At 44.7% G+C, this 19,508-nt stretch overlaps 1 protein-coding gene across 1 annotated transcript; it reads right to left on the bottom strand.

Annotated features, from left to right (window-relative positions):
* Nucleotides 1-387: 387 nt before the first annotated feature.
* RPN2 (ribophorin II) lies at nucleotides 388-18,539 on the bottom strand. Its single transcript, XM_086623152.1, is given in 18 exon segments — nucleotides 388-693; nucleotides 2,556-2,685; nucleotides 3,584-3,659; nucleotides 4,817-4,912; nucleotides 5,473-5,559; nucleotides 6,090-6,284; nucleotides 6,934-7,048; nucleotides 7,939-8,030; nucleotides 10,439-10,491; nucleotides 10,494-10,543; nucleotides 10,926-11,044; nucleotides 11,446-11,622; nucleotides 13,730-13,864; nucleotides 14,251-14,326; nucleotides 15,208-15,382; nucleotides 16,363-16,462; nucleotides 18,215-18,417; nucleotides 18,527-18,539. Coding segments are annotated over 18 exon segments (1,944 nt in total). The 3' UTR covers nucleotides 388-641.
* Nucleotides 18,540-19,508: the final 969 nt, after the last annotated feature.

Here is a 19,508-nt window from a genome sequence, read left to right as displayed (position 1 = left end):
CATCGTGACCAGCTCAGCCTAATTGGAGGATGAACCCTGGATTAGGTTGTGTTCTCAGCTGAGCGAGGTGAGGGTGACCCGGCTCTGCTGCACACAGAGCTCTCGCCACCCCAAGTGAGGACGTAATTCAGCAGTCATAGCGCCCGGCAGCTGAATAACCAGAATACTGTGCATGGGGATAAGAAACACCACCAGCAGGATGGCAACAGCCCAGATATCAGCCATTTTCATCATGCTCTCCTCCAGTCCACAACACTAACAATTTATTTACAGGGACAATACTGCTCAAACTAGGTTTTATTTCATCACCTGACAGCTGCTTGGTGCCCAAACCAGCATATTCACATGTGCACATATTACCATACAGACTTCAGATGGTAAGGAATTCAGGGAATCACACAAAGGCAATTTAGTCTCAGAGGACACGTACCACCAATATGCAAACCTGCTGCAGCCAAGGACACCCAAGGACTGATTTAAAGCCCAGCAAGCTATGCTGGAAGGAAGCAGCTTCAGCTCAGGTATCTTTTTGTACAAGGAGCGAGTGATGAAGTGAAATGGAACAGGCAGCATGCCCAGGAAAGGTCAATTCCAAAAAGGCCCTTACTTCTAGAAGAGCTGGTCACTAGCAAAACCCCCTTTTACCGCAGCGTTCTATACTTTGCCAACCTACTGCTCTGCTCTGCAGCGATCCTGCCAAAAGGAGAGAGGAAGAGAGGTTCAGAGAAGACAAGAAGGAGGAAAGCAGCTCTGCTCCAAGAATCAGACCAGTGACAGAAATGCAAAAAGCAAAACCAGGCCTTCTGGTAACTTCTGTAAAACGATGGTTTTTACAGTCCCCTTCCCACACCCGCCAGCAGTCTCCATAGTGGAACAGCAGCTTTGCCTCCAAGTGCAATCTAGTTAATTATCACTGCACTTCAGCATCTGAGACAGGCTAGCGGCGCGTGAACAAAAAGATGTCTTTTTCAACTTTAAAGTCATGTACAAAGGGTTTAACTTTAGCCTAAGGTAGAAGTTTTACTTTCAAATTTGCCATTGTAGTTGCAGCTTCATGTCATTTATAGTGAAAAGGCACACAGACACCCCCTGCAGTGTTCTGAATTAGGAACCAACCACCTGCATTTAAGTGCTAACAGAAGCCCTGGTTCAGTGAAGACGCTTAGAATTAAGCTTCATGGTATTTTTTTCCCCAAATATGTATCCTAAGCAATCTGTAATTAATAATGATTTTATCATTACTCTTTAAATTAAAAAGGAAACGTTATTAAATGACGTAACATAGCCCAACAAAATCCCAGTAGGAACCGTTATGCTAACAAGAGAAAGTGACACAGTGGAGAGGGCTGGACATCCAAGGGAGCAAGGCTGAGAAAGCTGGGAGGATGGTATGGAAAGAGTTGATTACAATAATCATGGAATCACAGATAATCATCCTCCCTGCTACAGCCATGCAAGTAGAGATTTTTCAAGACAACAAATCAATGCAAATCCCCTGAAAGTTATATTCTTGTGGTTTTTTTTTTTTTACAGCTCTCGTCCTGGTTTTAATACAATGTAATAAGAAAGGGAGAACCCAGGGATATCTATGCAAATAGGTATGCAAGGATAAACAACTCCTAGGGGCTCAAAAAGGGGAAAGTAAGAAAAGCACAGGTTTGATGGCAAAGCAGGTCAATAAAATCTTCCTCAAAGCCAAACTCTACATTAGTACAATGGGGCTAAAACTTAAGTCTCACATGGAAACCCTGCGTGGCAGAAGTGAAGGAGAGGGAACTGTTCCATCTCTGGTGTACTGTATCAGGAGTTTGGGTCAGAAAACTGCCTGCAGGCTGCCTAAGCCATGGCACATTCACGAGACACTGCATGGCAAAAGACAAAAGTGTGAAGAATCAGTCCAATGCCAGTACAGAAATGAATGCTGTACCCCTAACACTTACCAGAATTTTCCCTGTTTTCGCTTGTGTGTGTTGTCCTTTGTCTGTTGCTGCACACCTCTGATAAGCATCTGTTTCCCTTTTCTCTATAATCCTCCTTTAGGTAGGGGAAGACAGTAGCCAGATACCCCTTACCTTCCTCCTCTTAAAACGATCTCACAAGCACAGCTACAGAAGAGCTGGGCCTCTTCTACATTTAGAGTGGTTTTCATTACCTAAAGATATTGTACGAGCTTGATACATCATGCAGTAAAACAAATCTGTCAGTTAATGCATCTTGCCAAATGTGGACTTCTCTCGTGTCAAAGTGCACATATTTTCACCTTTTGATTTCTCTGTGTGCCTGATTGCTTCAGCAAGTGGCCACGTGGACCATTCTCCCTGAAGGAGCAGGTGGCTGTATTTCAGCGACCACCTCATTGCCCTCATCAGTTCAAGCCCTTATTCTGAGAACAGGCACAAAAGTGGGACCGAGCAGCCCATCCCCACACACAAGATCCAGGAACCAAAAGCAGCATTCATTACTGTATCATTTACTGACACACGAGAGCATCCGTGTGCTCTCCTCCCCACTGATTTTAAAAGTGGCTCCCACCTACCCATCCGTCCCTGCCTTACCGTTTTACTGCTTTCTGAGCCAGCATCCTGTTGCCTGCCAGGAATGTGATGCCACCCAAAATGGCCAAGTACTTCAGAGTCTGGAACATGTTGAGCTGAGTCCAGTAGACATACATGAGTCCCAACATTGCTGTGGAAAAAGGACAGAGCTCATGGATGAAACTGGATTTTAAGGACCAAACATTTGTTATCCTCAGAACAATTGTTATGTTGTACTGCCAGGCCTAAGCATTTGGTTTCTATCTCGTCTCTGAAGCTCTGAAATGGCAGATCTAGAGACTATACGTTATTGTCAGGGAAAGGCGGCTTCTGAGTCTCCATACCGGAGAAAAATGTGACCCTGACGGCTTGCAATCAACCCTCTTGTGGCAGAATTATGGTCATATAAACATTAAGGGCTATTAAAAGGAGGAGGATACTCTGGATTTCAATAGAGGATATGAATCTTTGCACATTTGTAAGAGCTTACAGCTTTATAAAGCTTTCAAGAAAACTGGCTTAGATTAAGCAACACTGTCATTTGGGAAACAGTAGATCCAATGTTCTCCCAACCTGCTATGTTTTTGAAATTCTACCAAGACTGTAAATAACTGTGCAACCAAAGGCACAATAAAATTGATGAAAAAAATTGGTCCAGCCAAAGAACAAGAGCAGTTTTCACAGGAAGAGCTTTAAAGAAGAGATGTGGACAGCAGTCCTGCAGGTTTCAATCCCCACAGAAACTCCCTGCTTGCAAAGGATAAACACGCAATAGAGAGAAAGTGTGACCTCTGGAAATAAGAAGTTCTATTAAGTACAGATAAATGGTGTGTGAGAGGAGCCCAGATAATGACTGCTGTTATAAGCCAAAACAGCTTTATCACCATATTAACAATCATGAAAAGCAGGAAGGCAGATGAAAACAAAAGAACAAATGTTATGCTATTATGTCATTATAGTTAATAGACCACAAGCCCATTAACCACCAGGGCTCTCATCTGTAACTCCCAGGCGAGAAGGTCAAACAAAGCAGAAAGCCTGACACTTACCAGCATGTCCCATGTGAAAAACAATGGTGCTGGGAGCAAAGCTGAAGTTGGAGATGTTGGCACCTATCTTTATCCACTGCAAGGCAAAGAAACAAAACCTGAGCTACGACAGCCTTGTAAACACAAATTTTATTTAAGCTTCAGTATCTTTCAAGCCTGTTTAAGTTCTTCAGTGAACACGGTGTATTCTCTACAGAAGCACTTGTTTCCTACTACAAGAGGACACAGTACTAGTTTTGCTATCGACAGCATTGTTGAGCTCCTTCAGTGAAAATTCCTCCTGCTGCTTCTGTCTGCCCAAAGGCAGTTCCTCAATTATCTTTCTTAAACTGATGAGAGGGTATTGCTCCAAATCCACATTTTCCAGAAAAATAAACATTGCTATTTCTATCCAGTTGAATTAATTTCAATTAAAAACACAAAAAAAAGGTAAGGTTCTAGTTTTAGACTCAGCAAAAGGACAGCTATAGATACAAGATGTTTGCTCAGAAAAACAATTTCCATTTTTAGAGTACAAAAGAGAAAGGCAGGAAGGGTGGAAAACAGGCACAGTAGCAATGCCATTTTTCATTAAAGTGTCATCAACGTGTATATTGTGAACTCCAGAGACCAGTGGACACGACTATCTGAATGCCAGCTTTCAGTGAGACTGGCTAATGGGAAATTACTGCCAAGCAAGTGACAGATCAGTTTTGTCCTCCAAATAATCACTACTTTAACTTGACTAAATGAGATTTTGTATTGCATTAAGTTCAAAACACTGATCTGATGATACAGTGAGTAGCAGCAGGTGTTTCAACTACAGACACAAATACCAATTATGTCCATAAATGGGAATCAATCTGATAGGATTAAGTAATACAGATTTTGTGATGGATATATTAAATGCAAGGTAGAATCACTACTTTTTTCCTCTAGACTTGTAATGTTAGTTATAACTTAATCTGCCCACTGTTCAACATCGCTAGCAGAAGCACACAAGAAACTCACCTCACCTACTGCTACTTGGCAGCAGGTGGTTTTATATTTGACTATAAAGTCAAAAAAAACAGCTTAGGAAAGAGACAATAGCAAACCAACACTCTGCACTGACATTTGCTAGCTATGACTGCACCACTGCTGTGCTAGTCATGATTAACCAAGAGTTTTAATACAAAGTTTAGCTGGCCAACCTCCTAAGTGACCTTGGACTGGATGGGAAAGTTTTCTTCTTCTGTGGCCCAGTTCACTCACCAGAATGAGCAGCAAAAGCAGTGGGGAGAGAATCAATGCTGTGAAAGTGTTCGATACCACAGTGGGAGGCCTCTTCTCAGGTTCCCTGAAGAGGTGCTGCAAACAAACAAAATCAACTCATAAGTAGGAGTATTTCAACAGTGCCGCTTCTCGGCTTCCCAGAAGATCAGCTGCAGCCCTGGCTCCTTCGGGTGATGAGCATTTCTCTTAAGGCAAAGACTGACTCTTTAAAGTAGTGTCTTTTCCAGTCTCAGCATGTTTGATCTCTTGCACAGTTAACTTTTCCTCGCACTCACAGAAGCACTTGTCAGCTTGTCATCAGCACAGATGGCTGGAATGAAGCAAGAGCAATCTTCAGAAGTGGAGAGCTTTCTGTGGTGCTTACCTAGTCAAATGTACATGTTTGAATCTTCTCAGTGACGCCAGCTGCTCTCTCACAGGTAGGACACACAGCTTATTTATTCATATTCCAGAGGACAGCAACAAATTTCTTTCCATTAAGCAGTAACTCTGGTCTTTCTTTAATTACATTACTTACAGAGTGTTAATTTTTTTTTAATGAGAAATGACTTTTTGAAAATAATTAGGATGAGAACAAATAATACTGGTAGGACTAGCCCCCCATCCCTGCATGTAATTTTTGTTTTTGACTGTACCTGGATTTCAGGTTTCGGAACAAAGAGGTTCTTGGACTGGACTGTGGATGGCGCATCCTCTTCTGGGAATTTGATCACAACATCAGCCTGAAATGAAATCGTGCAGCTTCATGAAGTTTGATCTTAATGTATTAAAAGTTTCATAAAACCTATTCCATTACTGTGGTCTTTTCCTTATTTGCCAATCTAAGATTGGCAGGATTTTTAAAGGAAATTAAGAAAAAGCTACCAGATTTTTAAGAAGCAACTTCTCCTAAACGGAGGCAGTAATGCCATTCACCCATCACTAAGAGTTGGACTTATGCCCAACATAGCACGCCCAGAAAGGCTAAACCTTGAAGTGCTTGCTGTGTAATTACAATCAAACCCATAGACGTTCTGAAGGTTCTGTTCCACCATTTAATGATGAAATTAGTGTTCATTTCAGTCTTGCTTTGATGCTTACTTAAAACTTAAAATGAACAGCGAACCTCAGAGTCCATAAATGGCCAGAAGGATTCTGCTTCACTACAAAGAACAGAGACACTTTAACTTTCTTCCTCCAAGCCTGTACCATGGCCTCCTGTTATACTGCCAGTAATCTCAAAACTACATCACTAACACTTCGAGCTACATACCACATTCCACAGGATTGGATTTTCCAGAGTGGCATCTCCAATTATCAAATAAAGCGTGTAGGTACCAGAGGCAGAGTCGAATTCAGTCTTTCTTTCAGAGGTATCCAGTTCAAACTTGTATACGTTCTTGCTATCTGGTTCTGCAACAAACACTACCTCCTGGCCCGTCTTTTGGTTGTGAAGTCGGACAAAAGTCTGAAATGAAGACTGTAACATTTCTGGAACATCTCACTGTGCATTTACAAATGCCAGAAAAATGTGAGACCTACCCCCAGATCAAAAAGCACATTAACAAAAGTTGGTGGTACAAACTAAGAGCCCGGGTATCTAGACCTCTGCAAATCAGCAAAGTTCAAAGTCTGTTTGAGTAACTACATTAACACAGGACCAAGACTGTTCAAAGCCCACCTGGGGTCCAGGGCAATATACTGAATGTTACTCGACAGGGTATGTGCAATAGCACTCTGCAGAGACGTATGCATGTTTGTTGTTCGTTTTTTTGCCCCTATTTTATGCAGGGAAAAAAAAAATCTAAAGAAAGGACTTTTTCAGCAAATGATCTATATTAAAAAATCAGAAGTGTGCTTTTATAGAGCAAGCTACCTGCTCTCATTTTATTGAGTTACAAGACAGTACCAGAGACAGAAGAGGATTCCCTTAATATACAGCCAAAACAAATTAACTGAATCCACTTCCCATCTACCAAGATCAGTGTTTTTCACAGTCCATGTCAGAACATAAGGCTTCTCAAAACCTATCAAATCTTTTCAAGAGCAACTATCACTTCTAACACTCAAAGATGGAACATCTTGGTGACACAGTAATGACAAAAATTCGTCCTAACCTGGTGAGGGATGAGTTCAGCTCCACTGTTCACGTCTATAAGCTGGAAGGATAAAGCAAAATTCTGATGGCTGTCAGCAGTGAATAAGCCCTTGGCTTTGGCCGGGTAAGCTACCCTAGGAGGAAGAAAACCAAACAGAATGGAGGTGATCTTCCAAGAAAAGGCCTGGTGTTCAAAGAAACGAAGGCATGCAAGCCTGACTAGCGGCACTGCAGTTGACTCTGCATAGATGAGCTATTTTGTCAAAAAGTCAGGTGAACTAACATGTCTTTCTGTGCCACTATAAATTTAATGAAAATGAACTAATGGCATTTTTTAGTAGGATTTTCGTGAGCTACATACCTTGCCCATTTTCAAGTAAAACAGTAGTTTGTTGTAAGGTTGAATGGAACACCAGAACAAGGTTTTGCTGTTACTACACCCCATGTTCCATTTAGCCAAGGCTATGCTACAACCAGAGGTGTGATGGCAGAACATAAAAAACACACACTGACACTTCAGCACAGAAAGCACACACACACAGAGGGGCCTCAGTGAGCCTGTGCAACCTAAGCTAAATTCCATGCATTACGTTTTAACTGACGTCAGTTAAAAAATAACTACATTAAGTTCAAGTACACTTAGCAATGCTATACAGCTACATCCCTCCCAAACACAGTGTACATGTTGCTTTAGAGCACCTCTACCGAAGCCAAATAATACGAGAAACCTTAACACAACTCTTTTACCCTGATTTTGCCACAGAGAGGTGCCAAGAAAGGAAAAGACAACTCAGGTTGCCTGGCTTCTCTTAGCACTTACTTCAGTATTAAGGAAAACCACCTATAAAAATAACCAGTATTCTACCAACGAACTCACAGGTTTGAGAGAAACAGCACGGGTATAATTCTGTAGTTATTCCAGTACAAGACTCCTCTGGTTTAGCTGAAGTAGGTAAAGCTCAGAAGACCTCCAGTCTAGCACCAGAGTTGCCCCTTAAAGGATCACACACATCGAGTCATTTACCTGGTTGTTTTTGGTGCAATGCTCTGATCTTTATCCACAGTAGAAAGATCTACGTTAGTAATCCCAACTTCTGTGGAAACTTTTACTTTCAGCTACAACAAAACACAACAGAGGATTACTCAGAGCACTCTACAAATGCTAATTATGATCCAGTTTACTGCAGAAGCTTTAGCTCTTCTGTCCCCTTCCCCAAAGAGGGTCCTACACTAAGCCAAAGACAGAACCTAACCTGAGCAGAAGGATCTACAGCAATTTATCTTCTGGCAAACCTCCTGCATCAGTCACTAACCCATCCCCTTCCTCCCTGCACAAGCAGCCAGCTCTGAAGGCACCACCTTCCCAGTCATGCAGGAGTTAGCTTCCCTTTGGAGAACTGTTTTTAACAAAACAGTCCAACTATCCAGATCCAACTAGTTTTCCATTTGAACTAGCACAAACTAGCTATTAAAGATTACATCACATAGGATACAACTTAAAACTGCATGTGCATATGTACTTCTGCTCACTGGATAGCAACTTGAGATGAGAGAGGTCTCCAGGCAGCAACCAGTTATGCCTTTGTTGGCTCCTGAAGCCTAACAGGTTTCTGCTGATTTTATTGCCAGCACGCAAAGGCCAAAGCATTCCTGCAGACCTGCACTTTGTTCAGCAATTCTTCCTTCAGAGTCACAGAATTTATCACTTAGTGCAGGGCAGCCAACAAGGCCCTGCCATTTATCACTCTCCTCTGTGCTAAGTGCTGTATAAACCCCGAGAAGAGAAATTCCTTCCCGCCCTCTCTCCAGTCGCAAACCACAGACCATCTAGGCAGTGAACCTCGGTGGGTTTGACTGATTTCAGTCCTTCTCTCAAACGTAAGCAGTTACTGCAGTCTGTAGTTTTTAATTAGCACATTTGTTCTCACAGCTTACAAATGCTCCCCTGGAGAATTAAAGTTTCATTGCCAAGACGTTTTTCATCACATACTACAATTTGTTGTTACAGGTTTGCTCATGTGAACCAGCCCCACACCCTCACCCTGAAAAATAATTCACAGGGAACCTGTGGGAAAAACATGTAAGAACATAAATCAAACTATTCAGGTCAGACTTCAAACATAACAATCTTGGCAGTTCCTTTACAACAAAAAGTGTAATTTAAGATAGAGGTTACCCCTGAAAATGGATCCATTAACATGTAGACTATTCAGGCTAACTTTAGTAAAAAGCCTTAGCTTGTTCCAAGATGGAAGCAAAGAAAGCTGGACTAATGAAACATTAACTTTTAAAAAGTTATGTGAAGGCAACTCAGAGCTTCTGCACACAGCCCCTCCAACTGAACAGTACACAAACATCTCTCAAATATTTTAATGCCAGGAAATGTAGTCTCTGCCTGGAGTAATAACCCACTGATTTAGCTCATTACTGTCAAAACGATGGTGCATTAAGGACAATTAATGCTAATAACAGTAAGGGAAAAAAAGCAGCTCCCCCAGCAGTCCTCCCCCATAACAATGTGTCTTATTAGCAGCGGCTCACACAAAGCCACCCAGCGTTAATGCGTTCCTGCCGGTCCCTCCGTGTGCCAGCAGCCAGCTCAAGCAGCACCAATCAATCCCCTTTCGATACTCCTAAGTGCCATTACTACCACACCAACAACATCAATTTGATACACAGAGAAAAGGTCAGCAGTTGTAAATAAGTGTCTTCCTCCCCTCCAAGCTGACTATGGTGGATGACTTTAAAAGCTAATCTTTTCCTTAAACATGCGACTGAGGGCAAAAACTAACCGTGGGAACAGACACCACTGGAGAAGGGTATTTTCGGCTGTCGACACTGGGGCAACTGTAAGAATAGTCACAGAGGTCACATTTTTCTCGCTGTAACAAACTTGAGGAAAGTAAAACTCTGAGTGTCATATAAAAACTCTTCTTCAGAAAGGTGTGGTGTAACAGCTTTTGCCACCAAAAAGGGGGTATGGATACACGAAACAAAGACTTTGCTGGCATTTCCTTTGGTCACTGTTCCTCCACTGCAAAACCATCACCACATACACAGTTAGGAGACACCAAAAGACCCCCTTGACTCCTTTCTAGGGCTCTAGAGTTTATATAAACAGATAACAACAAGCATTCAGCTTCCATACATCAGGCAATCAGCAGAGAATTGCTAGCCAAACAGATTTACAGACTAAAATCTTGAATGCTATGAAGAACTAACATTCTTAGAAATATTTTTTGCATAGTCACTTTGGGCTGCTATATAAACTCTCCCACTGTTAGCTTTGTTCGTATGCTGTCAGATCAGCATCTAGGTGACAAGTCAGTTTAGAAATTCACTCAAATCTCTTTTGATCATATATTAATCTGGTTACTGGTCATAATCCCGAGTTAAAATCCAATGTATTACAGAAAAACGTGATAAAAATGCCATACAGTCAGCAACATCCTTAACAGGTATAAATAAAAAGCTGTTTCAGTGAATAGCAGAGAATTAAAAACGCCATCCAAAAGCACACCCACCTCAACTTTGTTAGCAATAAATCGCTTATCTCCATCAACGCTGATAGAGAATCATAATATCCACTTGCAGGTTTCACATTCATGAAGTTCAGCTCAAAGACATCTCTATTAAAAAAAAGTAAGGTGTTAAGTATCCTCTAGGACACTAACAGCAGCCTACAAATAGGTAACATCTTGCTACCAAACATGCCAGGCACAGACAAACGCAGCACAAAATTAACATGGCTGAGTGCAGCAGGAAGAGAATTCTTCAAAGAGCCCCTGAAGTCAGAAGAACATTGCAACTCCCCACTCTCAATCAAAAGGAAAGACAACAGAAATTCACCACCACTACCAAATGCACTCAGTCGCCCGTTACCAACCAAACGCAACTACAGCATTTCGAGTTTTCCATCACACAAACGTTTCTCCAGTGGAAGAACACATAAGGAAAGTAAGTCCAACACTATTTGCCTTACAAACTGTCAAAATAAGATTATGTTCTTACCCTGACAGAGCAAATGGTGTCTGTTGAAGGACAGTGGCTTTGCTAGACGCGGACTTGGCATAGTCAAGCTTTACAGAAGCTTGAGTCAGCGGCTGGGACATAACATCGGTCACTTGTAGCTAAGAGAGAAAAAACAAGAATTTCTCTGAAGCCTGTTGCTCCAGGAGGAATGCAGCAGCACAAACAACTCGCTACCCCTCTGCATTATACACCCAGAGTTCTCCCCTGCCCAGCATCCCAGATACACCTAGTTCTTTCTAACATAACTGGGAAAGCTAAAGTTTTTAATCAGCAGAGCTGGCTTCCACACAGTGCCTTCTCGAGGTAGTGTCTGGCGAGCCTTGGATAAGCAGAGGCTCTTAAGAATCCCTTCATAAAAGCACTAAGATGCCAGATCTGCTGGAACCTGAGTCCTGGAACTAAAAATGAAAGACATCACCTTACATGTTCAGTCAGCCCAGACCTACAACACTAAAGACTGAGCCAAGAGATTCATCAAGATTTGTAGCTAAGGACTCACCCTGAGCACGGGCTGATGGTGAGACACGGCTGCGGGTCCTTCAGGGACAATAACGACAGGCAAGTGGTAGCGGTTCCGGGATAAAGAACCCGCGGCACAAGCAACGCTGAAGGCCTCTGAGAGTGTCTCGAAGTTCTTCTTGCTAAAAATTGCATTCATCAACTGGATAATTTGATCCTGAAAGAGGAAAAGCAAATCGCACACAAGCACCAGCAGCTTACCACAACACTGCAAACTGGCTCAGGATAACGTTGCTAACACAAACATTATTCACAAAGACTGTTTGATTTTCCATTTGCTTTAAAAATAACTCAAGTTATGAAATAACCCAAAATTAGCTACCTCTTGAATGTTACATTAGCATTCATATTCTTGGCTGGGAGGTTCCAACCACAACCACTGTAATTGTGCTGAAAACTTGCAAGACCAGAATTATTTGGATCTACCTCTTCAAACTACATGTTTCGGAATGGAAGACGCTGTCACCTCAACTATCCAGACTGCATGCAGCTGCAAAAAGACAAATTTGGCTCCAGGAGGCGTACAATTGTCTTCATACAGTGGAGAAGGACTAGGCTAGATGTCCTGGCTACCTGTCAAGCTGGGAAGGCAGCGAAGACGTGATGCAAAGCATCCTAATGCCTCTGCAAGGAGCCAGTCTAGACCCATGCAGGCATATCCCCTTAGGCTCAGCAGTGTCCTCAAGCTAAGAGGATTAGTTTTAAAGCAGCACCACCAGGAACACAGAGCCAGATGTGCCAAAGCTAACTTGTTTTCTCTGAAGTAGGTGTGGGACGCAGTCCCTCAGCTGGTTTTGCAGTCTGACTTTGTAGGGCTAGTGTATTTGCAGCACACTCCATGAGGTATGCCGTATTATTCAGATTTTTCCATTACTCCCTGCTAGTCTGGAAAACAGAGGGTTTGGTTAACCTGTACCTTGATCCAAGCAAAGGATTGTGGGCTAAATTCTAATCAGAAATGAGAATAATCAAAGACAATCCCAAATAAAGCAACAGACGTACGATTTAGTAACCTACAGACAATGAACACTTTTAAATTAAATTAAATCCACTGCATCTCAAATTTTCACCCTCCTACTTGTGTTAATGAGCGCCAACATACATGGCATAACTAGAGAAAGCATCCAGACAGATGCTACAAAACTCCCAAAGTGCAAAATCCTGCAGTGCTTTTCATTTATATGGAGGGCATGGCATAGCTCCAGACCTTAACCAGCAACAAACACCTTCATTTAAATTGTGAGGGGGAAAAAAAAAAAAAGTTGTTTTTTTTTTTTCAAATCCTACATGTTAATTTTTACAGAGAGTTTTATGGCATTCTGGAGGTATTCTCACAATTCACAAGAGATAAAGCTTTAAGCCCCAACAATAGCATCTCTGACAGCACAATTCTGAAACAACACTCAACAATTTTCCTTAATTGGGCTTTTTTTTAAACATCATTTGGACGCTGACAGTTTGAATTGTGCGTACAGAATCACCACCTCAAAAATGACATCGAATTACTCTGCATTAGTCTGTTTGGCAGCAGCATGGAAGAGAGCCAGGAATGAACTCGGATGTCTTACACTGGCTTCTGTCTCAACCCTGCCCCTTTGGCTTGTGCTTTAGGGAGCTGCCATTCTCAATCAAAGGCAACATCTACCTCAGTTAACTTGCTGTGGAAAAAAAAAAAAAACAAAACCTAAGTGGATAGCCTGCAGGAATGATTTCTAGCTTAATCAAGCTCAAAAGGAATTTCCAACCATCTTTCATTTTAGACAACACATTTAGACATCTTTCATTTTAGACAATAACATTTTTGCATCTGGGTTCCTGTAGGTGTATGGTACTGTTGTTGCGTCTCTTTCAGGCACCCCAAACCACGGTGCCTGCGTTTCCTCACAGGTAAATAACACTTTGAAATGCTGGAAAGTGGAAGACAAGTGCCAAATACCAGAACAAACTCTGAAACAAGAGGGGTTTCTTTTCAACAGCTTGTCTCAATAACAAAGAAAAACTAGGTCTCACTTGCAATTTCCTTCTGTACATTTGAAAAAGTGAAAAAATAACTAAATTCAGCCTGTGATCTTGAAGGGGGAAATTCTGCCTACATTCTGTTACTTAGCATTACCTCTGAGATGTCCCTTTTCAAGGAGGGTGCTTGTTATTTTTCCAGTAGAAGCCTTACCCAGTTATACCAGCCTCTTGCACTGCACAACAGGGACCAAGCAGATCCTTTTCGTGAGCTACCGTGTGCAAGGGAGGAAGAGGCAGATACAGACCTCCTTCATTGCTGGCTCTGTGCCCACATGGTCCGACAGCTTATAGGCAGCAGCAACGAACAGCGCAGTAGTCTCAATTCCTTCTTCAAACTGCAGATAAACTCCACCCAAATCATCCAGGCGAGCAACAAGATCCTGCAAGAGAGAGTTATTAAAATTAAATTGCATTCTGGTAGATCCACAGACTTTAACACTGTTAGGCCTGTGATCAGGAGTATCTGTATGGGATCACTGAAGCAATTTGTAATCGCCATTTAGAAGCAGGAAGAAAAAGAAACCTTCAGCCTTTAGTGGATTTAATTCTATTTAAAAGTCATGACTTTGAGTCTCAGTCCACTGTGAAACAGTTAAAAGTCCAGAAGAAATATCTGCTTGAAAGGAAGGGCCAAGCCAACCTGCATGTTGCAGGCAAGGAATTAGCCAGTTTTTTTTTTTTACTTTGTGTTTCACATTAATACATCTTTAGTACTAGAGAGGTCTAACAAATACCTGAAAAATTAGAGAGCATAGTGTGCTCCTACCTCTATCTCCTCAACAATGCCACTTAGATCTGCCTGCTGGGACAAGTAAGACGCCGTCTCCAAAGCCTGGATGGTCCTTAAACAAGAACAAATAAAACCAATGATTTTCCTTCCTTAAACAAGAACGAATAAAACCAATGATTTTCCTTCCTTAAAAGCCAAACATCATTAAAATCAAAGCAACCAGTTTCTGAAGTGTAAAACAGCTGCTATTGAATTCAGTTGACTCAAGGCAATGAATCTAAAATGATTTAGTGAAAACTTAGAATTCATTAGGGAACGCCACTTCAGCTGCGTCAATGCTGCAATAAACTCACAGATTGGAAGGCAGAGAAGAAACCAAACTTTGATCCCTGCATAGCACAGATCCCCAGACTTGCTACTGAGGCTTCCAGGAATCTGTTTTTTCATCAACAAAGCAAGTTTTAAAGCTTCCCTTTCTTCCCTAGCTTTTAAGGAAATCTCCATTCTCTCCTTTCACAGTAAAATTACTTAATTCTTTGGTGATAAATGTCAAGATTCCTTCTGCTTACTGGCACATTTTTTTCCACTGCGCAGTACAGGCATCCGAACGTACAAACACCAGGGCTGAGGAAGAGCATCAAGTCTGCTGCAACCATAAATGACACGGAACCACGGCTGGGTTTTAAATCAAAAAATCTGTTGTGAATCTTTTTAAAAGAGGAGGCTTCTTTGGGATGTGTCCTCTTTACTGACCACTATTATTGAACTAAAGTGAACACATAAGCTCATTTGCAAAACCACACAGAAAATAGCCTAAAACCATATTTTTCATTCCCCCAGAGAACAATAATGAACCGGACAAATACATCAAATCAAACACAGCACCTACTCTACTACATCTGTAATACAAGTCTTAAACATCCTTTACTTCAAAATCCAAGTGCCTAGAGGATAAACATGTAACAGTGAATCATTTCCATCTGGAAGACTTACGCCAGCACATTTTCTTCTTTGCTAAGACGAGCAGTAAGAGCACTAAGTGCTTCCTGAGATGCTAAAGGAAGGCCAAAGCCACTCAGAGCCCCAACAGCATGGAAGATCTGGGTAACTGAGGAATCCTCACTGACAGCTGCAAGCAGCAGCTCCCTGGTCTCATTCGAATGGTAACCTGAGGAAGAACACAGGGGACATGTTGGTTCACGCTTGAGAAAACAAGGCCTTCTAGTCATCACTGATTTCTTCCTGGAGCAACACACTTGATTAATGAGCTACTACAAGTTTTTAGGAAAAAGTCCTTTATCATTAATTAGCTTTTAGTTTAATTAATCAAATCCCCAAGTTTTCCTGCCAACTATCAATTAGTCAGGATAATCCAGGATTCAGATTTATCCTGGTAACCTGCTACTGCTTTTCATCTGGCATCACATCCCTGTGCAGCAGCTGGTGGTACTGACGAAAAACAGGGCTTGGCTAACGCACCCACAATTCACAGAATCACAGAATGGTTTGGGTTGGAAGGGACCTCAAAGATCTCTAGTTCCAACCCCACTGCCATGGACAGGGACACCCTCCACTACACCAGGTTGCCCAAAGCCTCATCCAACCTGGCCTTGAACACTTCCAGGGACAGGGCACCCATAACTTCTCTGGGCAACCTTTTCCAGTGCCTCACCACCCTCTGAGTGAAAAATTTCTTCCTTCTATCTAATCTAAATCTCCCCTCTTTCAGTTTAAAGCCATTGACCCTTGTCCTGTCACTACATGCCCTTGTAAAAAGTCCCTCTCCAGCTTTCATTCAGCAAAGCATTTGTACCACTGCAGTGTTTCACACAGGGTTTATATCCAAACAGTTTATCATCTGTCTGAAGAAGTTTTAATTGACACAGCTGCAGTGAACTCTGTTGAGGTGTTTAGTCAAGAAACATTCCCTCAGAATTACTCTGGATCAAATACTTGCTTTGTATCTTTACACTGTGCCTTGTAGAGAATACTCCCAGACGCTTCATGAGCTATTGACCTAAGACACAACAAAGTACAACCCAGTAAAAGAAAGTAAAAGTAGAAGTTATGCATAAAATAAAACCAAGAAAAAGGTCAATGTAAATATTTCCTCGGTAACGCCTGCCCTTGGAGCTCAGGGCTCCAAACTCACCTCACAGCCTGGCAGGACCCGGATGGATTGTGCAGCATAGAAGAGCGAATCGACACTGCTGGAGTCCACATGGGATTTGATGAAGCTGCACGCAGCCTGTGAAGCAAGAGAAGTCAACTTACAGCAGCAGTCTTGACTTAAGCCACTGAGAGGAAATTTAAATGACACTCTAAGACGACTTCATGTACGCTGCTCTGCGTTTTTATACTGAAAAAAGGCAAACAAAATCCCTAGTAACATTTGCGACACAGCAGAGCCTAGAACCCCCCAGATCCTGCTCTGCTAAGTGCTGCACAGAAACAAAGGTGCTTCCCACTAAAATAAATAAGTGATTTTCACATAAGCTCAACTGCAATCAGAATTCAAATTTAAAACCCTACCAAAATAAAAGTCCCATGTGTACATTTAGTAGGGAAGATCTCCCAGGACAGAGAACGGATGAACAGAAATTCTGTGGGCGAGCTTCCTTCCTAGCTGCATATCACACACAATCATTAATGGATGCAGAATACAGAATTTCAGAGCATACAGAAAGAAAAGTTGGGTAAGCAGTTCCAGTATGAAGGCAAAGTGATGAGACTGGTCGTTAATCTGTAGCTAGTTTATTATTAACTGACAACTAGACACATGGATCATTAAGATTCCATTTTAAGCAGAAAATAACAAAGAATAACAAACACTGCTCATACTCAAAGACCAGTGAGAGAACAGGCCTTTACAAGTAGGACAAGATTTTAATGCCACAGGTACCTAGGAATATTGATTACATGTTCAAGTATTTTGCCTAGCTATTATTTTTACTACCTCTACCTTTTAAATAGTCCTCACCCTGTGAAGAGGTACACCGTCCAGAAAAAAGTCTCATTACAAACCTCAAGGAATAAATAATTACCGTTCACCTGCAGAAGCCAAGACTGTATTATCATTGCCAAAACCAAGAACCATAAAAACCCAGCCACACTGCCATACATGAAAGCAGCAATTCCCAGACCAGCCTGCAGATGACCAGCCACCGACCACAGCAAGGTGTGCGGTGTGGTGACCACAACACCTTCAGGAGCCCCACAGTGCTGCAAATGCACAACACTCAAAGAGAATTAAGTCCAAACGGTTCAGAACCACTGAGCTAGCTGAATTTATGAGGAAAAAAATAAACTTACGTTTACAGCTCAGTGCACAGGTAAGCATGCACGTGCATGTTAGAAAGTGCATTTATGTAAGCAGCTTGTTAGGGCAGGCTGTAAGGGTTAAACTAGAAATGCTCAGAGACACAAAAGGGCAGTAGGAATTACGCTGATACCGCCAGCCTGTTTCTAGTCTGCACACAAGGAAACATATTTTACACACAAAAATAGCAAGACCAAGTGACCTGGCCGAATTCCGCATTGGAACTGCAATGAAACAAGGAGCGCTCTGTTTAACAGGACAGTGAAGCCAGCGTGCCACAGGCGGAAATCTCTTTAAAAGAGCAGCAAAGAAAATTCATAGCTGCGGCAATACCACAACAGACTGCGGAGAAGGCCCCGGGACCACCGTTTAGAAGCAGCAAGTGCCAGGCAGCCCGCGGCACTACCTGCTCGGACAAAGACGCCACTTGCTCCATCGGTTCGCAGGGACCGGCTCCGCTCCCTGCCAAGGGCCCAGGGCGCGTACGCCTTGCGCCTTCCTGACGGCACCGCGACGGCCGAGCACCCCGGGGAAACCCACCGCGCCCCGTTCTCCGCTGCCGGGCTACAGGCCCTCGGCGCAGCAGAGCCGCGGGCGCGCAGGACCGCCGGGGCGGGCGGCAGAGGGGCACGGGGCGCGGGCTGGGGGCGCGGCAGCCCCGGCGGGCTCCGAACCGCTCACCTTTTCGTCCGCCACCCGTGCCCCCAGGCTGCTGAGCCCCACGATGGAGTGGAAGGCGGCCTGCAGGTCGGCGAAGGGCCGCTCCAGCGCCGCCCGCAGCCGGGCCAGGTCGCGGGCGGTGAGGCGGTGGCTGGGGGCCAGGGCCCGGGCACCGGCGAGGAGGAGGAGGAGGCTGAGGGCCGCCGCCAGGCGCAGCCGCAGGCCTGCAGAGAGACAAGCGAGTTACCCCGCGGCCGTGCCCCGCCGCACCGAGGTCGCGCCCGCCGCGCCGCGCTCCCCCAGCCCCCTCCCCCGCCGCGGCCCGCGCCTCACCCGGCGCCGCCATGATGCCGCCCGCCGCCTGGGCCACGGCGCCACTTCCGCCCCGGCCCGAACCACCGCGCCTGTGGCACGGGGGAGGCGGGAGGGACGGCGTTGTTTGCGAGGGGGCTCGGCCCTACAGACGCCAGCCGCGGACAAGGCGAAGCGGCGAAACGGGTCGGGCACCGCGGGACGAGTGGGAGGGCGAGGCGGAGCGTGACGGCGGCGGAGGCGTCGTACGGAGACGGCGGGAGCTCCCCTGGGCGGCGGGAGTGGTACGGGCCGCCCGGCGGCGGGCGGGGGCGGCCCCTGGCGAGGATGTGGGCTGCTCTGATTGGCCGAGCCGGCCGCACCGCTCAGCGCGCCACGGCGCCTTAAAGGGGAAGCGGCGGAAAGGAGCGCTGGGTGCTGAGCTGGTGGCCGTGCCGTGTGACGCTATGTACGTTATGCCATGACATTTTATATGACGACATATACTGCCATGCCAAGCTGTGCCACGCCATGGCGTGGCATGCGACGTCCTGCCACGCTGTTCCATGTCGCCCCATGCCGTTGTGTGCCGTGCCGTGCCACGGGCCGCGTACCACCCCGCGCCATGTCGTGCCGCGGCAGCCCGCGCCGTTGGGAGCTCCCACGCCGCTGCTCTCGACCCCAGCGCGCCCCTTCCCCGCTGGCCCGGCAGCTCCGCGTGTCCCAGCATCTTCCCTGCCGCCGCGGTGGGAAGGGGTGGGAGCCCCGCTTACACCCCCGGGGAAGGGCAGTGGTCTGACGGGTGTCAGCAAAGCCCCAAACGCCCGGGACTCGACGGAACAGCCATGGAGCACCACGGGGCTGCTAATCCACCCTGGATACAGTGACCTGTGCCACCCCCGAGCGATGGGCAGCGGGCATCAGACCCTCCGGTCACCCCCCGCAGTAACCTCCTGCTCTGGGTTACAGCTGACCACCGCAGTTGGCCTCTGGCAAAGCCACTGGCTTCTCGGCTGCCGCTGGC

The sequence above is a fragment of the Tauraco erythrolophus genome, chromosome 18, assembly GCF_009769465.1.
Source record: "Tauraco erythrolophus isolate bTauEry1 chromosome 18, bTauEry1.pri, whole genome shotgun sequence".
Lineage (NCBI taxonomy): Eukaryota > Metazoa > Chordata > Aves > Musophagiformes > Musophagidae > Tauraco > Tauraco erythrolophus.
This window is presented reverse-complemented; position numbering and strand designations above follow the sequence as displayed.